Genomic DNA, 12,437 nt, shown 5'->3' with positions numbered 1-12,437 from the left:
GGTTGACTAAGGATTCGGACTGCCTGCGACCTTAGGGGCTTTTCTAGGAGAAAATGCCTGGACCTGAACGCGGGGGACGGGATGGAACCTGCCCACTGGGGTTTTCTCATTGCCGCGGGGGAGTTGATGCAGGACCCGTTATTCGTGGATTCATGTGGGGTAGCGGACCCCGGAAAAGTCGTTTGAAAGGTGCGGCAAATTGGGGGTGTCCTAGTAAAGCCCAGCAGCAGCGCTGCTCCCAGAACCGCTGTCTCGCGTGGATGTTCCGGTTCATTTGCTACCACCAGCCAGGGACAACGCTGACAGCCCAGACACACCTGGGGCGTTGATCTGGGGCCTTAATCTGGAATGGTTCATGATTTGCATCAACGTTTCCCTGTGTGGCAGTGCACTACGGTGTGGGTAAGGCAGGCAGGGAGAGAGACCACAGACGGACTCACCTGGGCTGCCTGGATGTCTCAGGGATAGCCCGGTTCCATCTGGTAAGGATCTAGTGGGCCCCGACTATGGGGAGAACGTAGCCTCTGCCCGGTAGAAGCCCCCTGAGCCCACAGGGGTGCAGGCGTTCACAGCGGGGTGGAGGAGAGATGTGGAACGTACCAAGGGCTGCAGGAGGACAGGATCTCCCAGAGCAAGGTGAGAAAGGGTGATTTTATCTGGGTTTTGAAGGATGCATAGAAGTTCTCCTGGCAGCGAGGGCTAGATGGTCTTCAGGGCAGAAGAGACTGGTCTGTCCAGAGGTGGGGACACCCCTCGGCGTTTTGGGGCTCAAGGGACCCTTATGGACAGGCAGAACAGCTAGGACAGGAGCAGCTGGGGTCACGGAGAGACCTGCTGGCTGGCATCAGGTTGCGGAGGGTGTCCTGCTTTAGATGAGGGCAGTGGGCAGCTGAGGAAGATGTTTGAGCCTGGAGGGACGCAGCTGTAAAAAGCCTGTTGGCACTGGGGGTGGAGAAGGAGGAGCCACTGGACACAGGCTGACCCACTCCCCAGGGCAGGGCCTTCTGTTGAACGTGGCCGCCTGGATGGCAGTTCCTCGATGTGGCTTTGCAGGTTGGGGCCTGGCTTAGCCTGAGAAACCGGAACCTGCGCTTCGTGACTCAGCTCCAACAGAAGACATAAGAACGGGGTTTGGGCCTGGGTGGGGCCGGAGGGGGTTGGCGTGGGCTGACCTCCGGTGACAGGCCGGGCCTCAAGGGAGGGGCACAGACGGGATGCACGTGCCTGGGCTTCCCTGCTCCGTGGGCAAGACAGCCCCGGCCAGGGGGTTACCAAGATGCGAGATGCCTGCCTGGGGAGGAGGCACCTCTGTGCCTGGCTCTGTCTCTTTCTCACTGCTCTGCTCTGCTTTTGTCCACATTAACCTAACTCTCTCCCAAGTGACGCTGCACAGCTGAGCTGTGGAGGGCAAAGCTTTTAAAGCCATTAAAGCAGGCAGTGTCACCAGCCGATAAGCCTCCAGATGAAACAAGGGAGGGCTCGGCCCCAGGGACACGTGAGCAGCCGACCCTGGCTGCGGCAGGGTGCAGGCTGGGGCCGCGTCCTGGCCTAATTGCTGGGAGGACGCCCTGTGGTGCATGGCCCCCGAGCAGCCTCAGGCTCTGGCCAGCATTCCAGAACCTTCCCAGCCGGACGTCTTCCCCGTCCTGCATCTTGTGTCATGGTCTGGGATCATTTTCTTTCCATTTGGCCTCCCTCCCTGGCACCTGCCCCGTGGGTCTGCCGGTGGGGCCTGGGAATGTTTCCTTTGCAGGACGGGACAGCCAGAGCGCTCTGACCCTTCCTCTGTCGTGCCCTTGGTAGGATGTGGTGGTGTTGTTATAAAGAATCACCCACAGGACGTTCTTCAGGGTCACTTTTAGGACAGATTAGGCGTAGCAGGCCAGAACCTTCAGATGTAAGACCCCCAAACCCAGATGCGATGGGGCCTCCGCGCACAGCCTGGAAAAGCCTGTGTGAAGCCGGCAGTGGCTGGAGGCTGGGCGGCGGCGGGATCTCGCCAGCCTCCATTGCAGGGTGACGATCGCTGCCCAGTTAATTCGCTTATCTGCTTCCCCAGCCGCCCAGGAATACACACCGGAGAGAATTTTAAAAAGCCCCTAAGCCCGCGAGCCTGGCATTAAGGAAGGGTTTTATCAGCGACCGCCTCAGGAAGCCGGCTAGCCCCAGGAGACCAGGCTCCTGCTGCCCCCGACAGCGTCCTTGTCGAAGAATCCTGGGACCGGAGGGGTCTCAGAGCATCACCCCTTGCCCCTCCCTGCTCGGCGCGTGTCGGGGGGCGACTCGCTTGCTCCTCCCGCCCCTCCTCGGTCCCAGGACGGCGCTGCGGGGGCCCTACTGACCTCTGTGTCTTTGTCTTGCAGTGATCAGGGCGAAAGCGGTCAGTGCAAAGGAGGTGGATTCTGGGAATGACATCTACGGTAACCCCATCAAACGGATTCAGTATGAGATCAAGCAGATCAAGGTAAGGGGGGGCTGTCGCGGGGTTGTCCTGCTGGGCAGAGCTGTGAGAGCGTCGGGAGCTGGGGTGGGGGGGCGTCCCCTGGAGGTGGGAGACCCTGGGGAGGTGTCCTGTCTTCTCCGGGGCAGATGCAAGTCACTTGGATTTTCCTTAATCTGTAAACGCCTGCAGAGCCCTGTGGATGCGCGTTTTGACTGGGCTGTGTCAGAAATGCGTTCTCTTCACTTTGGTAGACAGTAAGCGTGTGGCAAAGGCTCAGCGTCCTTTTTTTTTTTTAAGATTTTATTTATTTATTTGACAGACAGAGATCACAAGTAGGCAGAGAGGCAGGCAGAGAGAGAGGAGGAAGCAGGCTCCCCACTGAGCAGAGAGCCCGATGCGGGGCTCGATCCCAGGATCCTGGGACCTTGACCTGAGCCGAAAGCAGAGGTTTAACCCACTGAGCCAGCCAGGCGCCCCGAGGCTCAGCGTCCTTGCAGAACTGTCCAGAGCTGCTGTGGAACGTTCCACAGGTGCCCGTCCATAGCGCGAGGTTCGCGAAGGCAAGAGAGCTTGGCCACTGCGTCTGGGACCCCTCACGCCCCCAGACAGTGCTGGAGGCTCGAGTCTTGCGTGGTCAGCTTCAGATCCTGAGAGGGAGGAGTCCCGTGGGCAGGTGTGGTGGGGGCCGGCTTCTCGAAAGAGGATGTGGGGGAAGACCTGGAGACCACAGCCTGGCCGGCGGGGGGGGGGGGGTCCACCGGGCGAGAGAGGGACAGGAGGCGCGGAGGCCGCCCACTGAGGGGCAGCCGGCGGGGTCCGTTTTCTCAGGATGGTCACGAACTTGGTCTGCGGCAGAGAGGGACGTCCTAGGTTCTGACTGGAGAGCCAGCGCTGTCCGCGGGAGTTGTCGCTGTCTGTTTTTCATTTCGTCACAAAAAGAAGCATCCACGGGCACTGAATGTTATCAGGTCAACGAGACACTGACTCGTTGCATCCGTGCCGTTCGAGGGGTGACCTGCTCTCTCGGGGCCTGAGTCTCTGTGAAAGGGAGAGAGAACATCTCTGTTCTTGTGACCTCATCGAGGCGTCCTGAAAAGGCAGGTGTTAGCCCCCGAGAAGCATTCTGGCCCTCGGCGGGAGATGTCCTTTAGCAGAGCCCGTTGTCGTCATCATCGGCCTCCCCTTTCCTGGGGCGGGGTGGACTGAGCTCTTGCAAGGCTGGTTTATTGTGCCATTGAGATGACCCCGTTGCGTTGGGGTCTGCTTATCGGAACAACCCCCTCCCCTCCAAAGCCCACGCTAGTGACCTTGGCTTAGGCACGGCAAGGTTCCAGCGGACGAGCGAAGCCCTAGGGCACATGTGCCCTGCGTCCTCTGTTGTGCGGTCCCGGAGCATGTGTGTGCTTTCCCTTATCCACTGCCTCACACCCCCGGCGCCCCCATGGCCGGGACGGAGGGCCAGCCTCCGTGCACACTCACATCCCCCGCCTGTCACTGTCCCCACCCGGTGGGGCAGCAGGAACCCCTGGCTGTGGCGGTCTCACTGCCTGCCAGGCTCTTGGAACAGTGCACCCACCTCCGGGCAGCAGGCTTGTCCCCAGTAGATCAGCAGCTGGGACATCAGGCCCCGTTGGCCCGCGGAGTCCTGTCCAAGGCCATGGAGGCGAGGGTGCCTCTCCCGTCAGGTAGCCGATGCTCGGTCAGAGTTGTGGGATTCCACAGAAGCGGTGGTCCCCCACGATGGGTCAGAGTCACCTGGACGTACACCTTCGACCTCGCCGGGGGTAGGGAGAGCCCGTGTGTTGTCGGAGATGGGATCCTCCAGGGGACCCTGCTGTGCCCAGCCTGGTGACAGCTGCCACACTACGTGACAAGCGTCTCCAGAGCATCACTCTGCAGTGGGAATGGCTGCCTTCTCGTCCAGCTCCTGCATTCCTTCTGTACCCCTTCCCCACGCCGGGGGTCCCACGGGGGCAGGTCGGCGCGTTCGGGGTTCCGGCCATCTCCGCTCACATCTCATCTTGGCCCTTGCAGATGTTCAAAGGCCCCGACAAGGACATCGAGTTCATCTACACGGCCCCTTCCTCCGCCGTGTGTGGGGTCTCGCTGGACGTCGGAGGGAAGAAGGAGTATCTTATTGCAGGTGGGTGTGTGGCTAGGCATGGGGCACGTTCGTGGGGACTGGCCTCCAAGGCTGTGGCGCGGGGGGAGCCCTGAGCCCGTAAGGCTGTTGGGAAGTCTCCAGGCTCCCCTGCTTCTTCCCATCCGAGACGTCCTGGTGTGTTCTCGCCTGCCCGGGCCCCCACCACAGTGGAACTCGTGTGACTTGATGGGGAAACACAGTAAACCAGTATCCACGGGAGACAGGCGGTCAGGTGGACATCAAGTGGTGAGAATTTTCGTGTTTTACTCCTGAAAGGGAGGCCTGAGCCAGATGTGGAGCTGCTCCCTAGAGAAGCAGGCTCCGGCTTACAGCGTGTGTGGAGATGGGGGTGTGGAGGGGCAGCGCCTCGCATCTGTCATTATATTTTGTTATACAGTCCGAGGTTAATCATAAAAATACATTCTGAATCCGAGTCTCTGTGACTTGGGGGGTTTCTTCTGTTTGGATGATTTGTACTTTCCCCCCATCCACTGAGAATATTTAAAAAATCAACACACAGGGGTGCTGGGTGGCTTAGTCGGCTAAGCGGGGTCCTAGAATAAAACCTACTTCTGGCTCCCTGCTTAGCAGAGAGCCTGCTTCTCCCTCTCCCTCTGCCTGCTGCTCTGCCTACTTGTGCTCTCTCTCTCTCTGTCTTTAAAAATGGAGCGCCTGCGTGGCTCAGTGGGTTAAGCCTCTGCCTTCGGCTCAGGTCATGATCCCAGGGTCCTGGGATCAAGGTCCGCATTGGGCTCTCTGCTCGGCAGGGAGCCTGCTTCCCCCTCTCTCTGTCTGCCTCTTTGTCTATGTGTGATCTCTGCCTGTCAAATAAATAAATAAAATCTTTTAAAAAATCTTAGGAAAAAAAAAACACATACTAGGCAGGTGCCTACTAGATGCCTCGCCCTGTGCCCTGTGTGACGGGAGTTCAGGAGGGGCTCTCCCGGAGTGAAGTGCACACAGGCTCCCACTGTGGGGGCAGGAGAAGAAACGAGAGAAAATAAGACAGGGTTTTTGGGGGTGGGAGTGCTGTGAGCAGTGAGCAAATGCTCAGGACGGGGGAGACCGTCTCGGGCAGCAGGTGCAAAGATCCAAGGATCCGGAGGATTTGGCACTGACCCCGGCTAGCTATGCTGTACGCATGGGGGTCCCTGCCAGGGGGGAGATGCAGTGGGGAGTGAGTGGGGCAGAGGACACGGCTGTCACCTCTCCTTGGGTAACACCCCCTCCCTCCCTTAAAATGCTTGTGCCTGGCATCTGGGTCCCTGGTTTGTTGCTCCATTGAGACGTCTGTCCCTCTCCTTGGGGAGGGTGGGAGATTCTTTTTTCTTCTTTTATGAGCACTTCTGACTTTTCTAAAAGCTTTTATTGACTGTAACTCACACAGCGTACCATTCGCCCCTTTAAATGGCGTCTTTCAGTGGTTTGGGTAATCCGTGCAGCTTGCGACCATGGCCACCGTTGGAGAACCCCGACTCTTCTGCTGTTCTGCCTCCCCAGCCCCCACTTCCCACCCCCCAGCCCCAACACGCTCCTGTCTCTTTCTTCTTTGGTTCCGTGGGTTTCCCTACTTCAGAGGCCTGTGAATGGAAGCGTGGACTCTGCGGTCCTGTGTCTGACGCCCCTCACTCAGCACTGCATTCAGTGTGACATTATTTAAAGTTCATCCACGTTGTAACGTGAATCAGAACTTCTCTCCCTTTTATGCTCGAATACTATGTCTTTGAGCAGACCACAGTGTGTCCCCGCATCCGTCATCTGATGGACCCTGGGGTTGTTTCCGCCCTCGGGCTCACATGCACGCCGCGGCTGTCAGCGCTCATCAGCAAGCGTTCGCGTGGCTGTGTTTGCGCCCCTGTCGGGCTGATGCGTAGGAGTAGAATTTCAGGGCATATGGTGACTATGTTTAATCATTTGAGGAGCTGCCAGACTGTTTTCCAAAGCAGCTGCACCATTTTACATTTGCAGTGTCTACTATTTTTACAGAAAGAAAAACAAAGTTGACCAGAGAGACAGGTATGGGGACAGAATCACGAAGCAGGGACCTTCCTGACGGTGCTGTCACCGTGACACCAGGGAAGGGCGAGGCAGGCAGGTGCAGGGAACACGGGGCGCGGGGGGTGCAGGTGCCCGGGGAGGGCAGTGAGAGGACCAGGTCCGCATGTGCCAGGAATGGGCAGCGAGCGTCAGTGTTATCTCCTCTTGATAGGTCCCTGTATTTGCAAAATCTTACAAATGACATCCGTTGCTTTTATGGTCAGAAAGTTAAGCTGTGGAGAGAAGGGAAAGGAGACGAGACCTCCCATGGTTCGGGGGAACTTGTTGCCCTAAGAAATCAAGGGCTTCCGGTTTTCCGCTCCAGGCTTTGTGCTGGTCTCCAGGGAATAACCCTTCGAAAGCGGCACCTCGAGGGCCTTCTCCGGCTCCTCACACCGCCCTCTAGAGGCAGCCGAGCAGACTGCAGAGCTGTAGAAGCACGTGCGGAAGGCAGGCGGGCCCGGCTGGGTCTTCTGGGGGGGGCTCCTGGGAAGGGAAGGTGACCCAGGTCTGGGTTCATGCAACAGGCTTCGCAGTCTCCCTGTTAATAGAACGAGGATCGCCCTCTCCCTGGTCCTGATGGCCTCTGAAAGCTTCTCGTGTGGATTCCCTTTGATCCTTACGATCTCTTACAACCAAGGTCATGTTATGTGGTCCCCATTTTACAGATGAGGAAAACAGAGTAGAGAGATAGACAATGTGCCCCAGGTCTGGTGTTGTGTGTTTGGACCCACTTTCTCACGTCAATTGTTAAAAATTCTGGTTGATGTCTCATTGGTACTTTGAAATCAGGGCACAAGCGTCTGCCACCCAGACTCGGGCAGGTGCCGGGCGCTGGAGCTCTTTCTCCCAGGAGTAGCCAGTGGCTAGGCATTTCTCAGCACTCCTGTGCCCGGGCCACACTGCCGGACGTGTCTTCCTGACTCCCAGGTCTGTGACACTCTGCTTCCTCGCTCGTGAGATCAAGGTTTTAGCCATCTTGCCTCCCCAGCATCTGAGCCAGCAGCCTTCTGCCTTCACAGCCTGTTGAAATTTCTCAGGGAATCTCTTAGAAGTCCTAAACCTCAGGTGGCACCATAGAGCAGTTCCAAGCAGGCCCTTCAGGGGGGCGGCCTGGGCATCAGTGTTTCTGAAGCTGCCCAGGAAGGGCCAGTGGAAAGCCAGTGCTGGGAGCTGACATCCAACGAGAACCTTCCCTGCCCTGGGTCGGAGGCAGACCTTTCATCACAGAGGTGCCGAGTGGTGGGTCGGCACATACTAAGGGGGGCTGAGCCCCAGCAGGGGAGGTCAGTCGCCTTCCTTACGGGGGGCTGAGCCCCAGCAGGTGTGGTCAGTCGCCTTCCTTACGGAGGTACCTCCGGACATCGTGGTCATCTCCTGGGGCCTTTCATGGTCAGTCAGTCCTGCCTCTTGCCCAGAGATTCTGAGGACCTTGGCATCGCCCTTTATTCCCTGAGATGGACCGTCTGGACAGCAGGGGGGATGGCCAGGAAGCTGGGTTATGTCCAGCAGCCAGAAACCCTGGCGTGCAGTCTCTGCTGTGTATGTGGCTCACGTCCGTCCCTGTCCCACTGACCACGAGGCACGTGAGGAAGCCGCGTGGCTGCTTAGAAAGTGTGGGTCCGGAACGAGAGCCGAGGGCAGAGGCTGCACGCGGCAGCCTGGCAGCGACTCTCTTGAGAGGTTGCTTTGTGTTATTTCGGGGGACGTGGTAGGAGAGTCTTTTTATCTATTTTATTCAGCCTCTTTTCTGGAAGGAAGAGGTTTCTGTGTCCAAATGAGGCGTCGTGAGTCGAAAGCAGAGAGCCTGATCATCTCTGTTACTCAAGTTACTCTGCGAACGTCGACATTCTCGTGGAAGTTCACTCATTTATATCTGCCATCAGAGGTGTGGCAGCGTCGCGTGACATGGACATGTCCTGGGCTGTTCTTCACACGGGTCCATTAAATTGTCCCCAATCTGAACAAGAAGACAGTTCCAATAACTGGAGCCCACCTCCTCTAGGCTTGCTACAACGGAAACCATCCAATCTGTGGCTCTGCTTATAATAAAAATGAAGAAGATACATTTTGTTGGAAGATACACCTGCTTGTAACTATGTGTCTATCCACTTCCACTGTTCCGCCTTTAATGCGGGGAACAAGCAAGTGACAGGGCACATCTGGGTTTCCTAACTGGCCGTGGAGTCTAAGATCCATAAAAGGCAAATCCATCAGGGGCCAGCGTACCCGGCACAGGGGGCCCTCGCTGAGCTGACTACTTTCCCCAGCTTGGTCGGATGGCTCTGGGTCAAATCTGGTGTTTACTCTCTGAGCACACGCTCTCCATCTTGTTGTCCTGGAGTTGGTATGGGCCACCCAGAAATCATGGGGCACAGTAAACCACTCAGCCCGGCTGGCAATGGCCCCAGGAGTGACCACATGGCCCGAGGCAGCCCACCTCCTCTTGGGCTGATGACTCAAGTTCACATGTTGAGCTGGGCACCAGGAGACGCTCATGTTCAGAACTGTAATTTTCTTCTGCAGTCCTCTCCTCCCAAGGAAAAAAGAAACCTACAACCCTTAGTTACAAATTTTAATTAATTCCTGTTTTTCTCTCCAAGAAAGACTGTGTGTTTTTCCAAGGCAGATGTACGAAGATGTTGTAACAGATTTTCACATCGTGTGTGCCCAACCAAGTCCTAATAACTGTACCTGTATGGAAGAGGTGTCCTTTGAGTGTTCTGAGAGGCTCTGTCATTTATATGCGACATCTAGGGTCAGCAGGAGCCCCACAGCCAGACCCGTGGAAGATGGCCAGTTTACACCGCATCTCCGTGTCCTTCCGCATCCTGCTCTAGGCGGGAGCTTGGACTGGTGGCAAAAAGGTCCACAGGGAGTGGAATCAGGTGCCTGAGGTCAGAAAGACAAACGGTGCCACGTCCCCCCCCATCCCCCCACCATGAAGGGAATTCGGGGCCGATTTCCAATTTTATAGAATTCCATGTTTTTGCTTGGTGGAAAAGCCCAGACAAGGTCAACATCAAATGTAGGACATGCGTGTGAGAAATAAGACAGGAAACAGCATGATCTACATGCAGTGTGATCTCTTTCGTGCGAACACACGCGTGTGAAAGAGTATGGGAAGGAAACGCGTCTGAGTGTTCGCTGTAATGAAAACCGGAGGTTTTTTTCCTTTGTCCTTTCTTGGGTCTGCGGAGGGCTCTGGGTGTTCGTTTTGCTCCACACAGATGGTCCACGGTGTATCCATCAGCTCGCACCACGGGCTGGGGATCGATTCCCGCCAGCAGGCCCCGGGGCTGGGGGTCCGGCATCCGGTGTGGGCAGTGCTGGTTCTCCTGAAGCCTCACTCCTGGGCTCGCAGATGGCCGTCTCCTCCCCGTGGCTGCAGGGCTTGTCCCTCTGCACCTCTCTGGGTCCTGATCTCGTCTTATGAGGAGCCTTTTCGTATGGGATGTGGGTCCCCTCCCGTGTGATCTCAATGAACTCACGAAAGACCCAGCTGCAAACACAGGCACATCTCTGAGGTGCTGGGGGTTGGGCTCCCACACGAGGCTTTCGGGGAGGCTGCAGCTCAGCCCGCAACACTCAGGACTGTGAGCAGCAAGGCTGCACGTGCCCAAGCCACACGCGGGTGCGAGGGGCGGCGGGAGGAGGAGGACCCGTAGCCTGCCCTGAGCTCAAGGACCTCTGTCTCCTCAGGAAAGGCCGAGGGCAACGGCAAGATGCATATCACCCTGTGTGACTTCATCGTGCCCTGGGACACCCTGAGTACTACCCAGAAGAAGAGCCTGAACCACAGGTACCAGATGGGCTGTGAGTGCAAGGTAAGCTGCTGCCGCCTCCTTCTGGGCTTTCTGTCAAGCCTCCATCTCCAGGGAGACTGCCAGGCTTTGATCCCTGGCTTGCCAGACCCTTTCCATCCACGGGGTCCTTAGAACAGGGCTCTGGGGAGGTACGGCCTCTCCACCAATGAGGCTGTCTGGCCAGGGACAGAGCCCTGAGGCGTGCCCCCTGCAGAGGGATATCTGAGAAGTCGCTGCAATCTTGCCACATGGCCTGTAGCTTCTGGGAAGGAGAGCCTCCCAGGGGGAGGAATTTTGTGGGGAGAACAGGATGCCATGAGTGTTTTCTGGGGACGTACCAGTGCAAAGGCTGGAGTGCCTTAGGAAAGAACACCCCAGCCGTTTCCATGCACTGGGACCATGGAGAACCCTGACACCCCGTCCCCTTCTTAAAAGGAGCCCAGGGGGTGCCTGGGTATTTCAGTTGCTTGAGCATCTGCCTTCAGCTCAGGTCATGATCTCGGGGTCCTGAGATCAAGGCCTTCATGGGGCTCCCTGCTTAGGAGGGAGTCTGTCCCTCTGCCCCCTACCCCCTGCCCATGCCCACCCCAAATCAATAAGTAAAATCTTTTAAAAAAGGGGCATCTGGGTGGCTCAGTGGGTTAAAGCCTCTGCCTTGGGCTCAGGTCATGATCCCAGGGTCCTGGGATTGAGCCCCGCATCGGGCTCTCTGCTCAGCAGGGAGCCTGCTTCCTCCTCTCTCTCTGCCTGCCTCTCTGCCCACTTGTGATCTCTGTCTGTCAAATAAATAAATAAAATCTTTAAAAAAAAATCTTAAAAAAGAAAAAAGACAGCCCAGAGTTGGGGCTAGACACAGCCAGAGCAGAGCTCACGTAAAGTGCTAAGTGCTGCCGTAGACCGTGAGATCTCCCCGGCCCCCCGCTTGGGTCCTCTCCCGCCCCTGCCCTCCAGCCCGCCGCCTGTGCCTTCAGCCCCAGCACAGGAAGCCCCGCCAGGTGCCAGGGCCCCTCTGCCACCGGACGTGGGGCCGGGGCCGGAAGGCTGCCGGCCTCGCCCCTTGCCCGGGAGCGCCGTTGCTTGTGCCGCATCGTGGCCAGCCGGTCCCTTGGCTCCTCTGGAGTGGGACTCCGGACCTACAGCTTCGGGTCCGGGGAGCACACGGCTCCGCAGCCAACGGGAACTCAAAACTGAGTCCTTTAGCATCAAAACAAACGCAGCCTTGCCGCCTGCTATGACGTGGATGGACCAGGAGGGTGTCCCGCCAAGCAAAATAAGTCAGAGAAAGACAGTTATCGATGATCTCACTCGTCTGCGGAACTTAGCAAACAAAACAGAAGGGCATAGGGGAAGGGAGGGGAGAACAGAGCAAGATGAAACCAGAGAGGGAGACAAACCAGCAGAGACTCTTAACCACAGGAAAGAGCCCGAGGGTAGCTGGAGGCGAGGGGCGGAGGGGAGGGGGCGAGTGGGTGCGGGGCCCTAAGCAGGGCCGGTGATGTAATGAGCACTGGGTGTTACATAAGAGTGATGAAGCCCTGACCTCTGCCTCGGAGACTAATGATATGCTGTATGTTAATTAGTTTAATTTAAATTTAAAAATACAAAACAAAACGGAGTTCTTCCCTTTCGGTCTTGTGGACTGCCGAGCCCTTCAAGGCCCAAGCGTGCTTCAGAGCAAGATGCTGTCCTTTTTATGTGACTGGAGCCTAGCTCTGGGAAATTTGGGAGCCTCTGTGGTTGTCTTTTCCTCCCAGGAGGGTGGCGCTCCGCTGAGGCCTTTGTGGCATGCCCAGATATGGTCGACAAGATGGCCCAAAGCAGAGGGGGCACCTACAGCTGCTGGGGGGGTGTGGGGGCAGTGCCTGAGGGTCACCCCAGGCCCCTTCCCCCGCGCCCAGGTGGGCTGCCTGCTGCTGTTTGGAGTCTGGGGGAACTCAGGAGAGGCTGCTGATGGAGCAGGTTCAACTAGAGCTCCCACTTCCTCCCCCGCCGCTGGGCTCAGGTGGTC

At 57.5% G+C, this 12,437-nt stretch overlaps 1 protein-coding gene across 1 annotated transcript in view; it reads left to right on the top strand.

The window, feature by feature from the left end:
* Positions 1–12,437, top strand: part of TIMP2 (TIMP metallopeptidase inhibitor 2) — a 44,182-nt gene that overhangs the window by 29,188 nt on the left and 2,557 nt on the right. The window contains exons 2-4 of the mRNA XM_032320085.1: positions 2,364–2,464; positions 4,478–4,586; positions 10,326–10,450. Coding sequence (XP_032175976.1) covers positions 2,364–2,464; positions 4,478–4,586; positions 10,326–10,450 — 335 coding nt within the window. The remainder of the gene's footprint in view (positions 1–2,363; positions 2,465–4,477; positions 4,587–10,325; positions 10,451–12,437) is intronic.

This window comes from Mustela erminea, chromosome 18 (genome assembly GCF_009829155.1).
Source record: "Mustela erminea isolate mMusErm1 chromosome 18, mMusErm1.Pri, whole genome shotgun sequence".
NCBI classification, from domain to species: domain Eukaryota; kingdom Metazoa; phylum Chordata; class Mammalia; order Carnivora; family Mustelidae; genus Mustela; species Mustela erminea.
The sequence above is the reverse complement of the archived record's forward strand: the minus strand, read 5'-3'. Positions and strand labels throughout refer to the sequence as shown.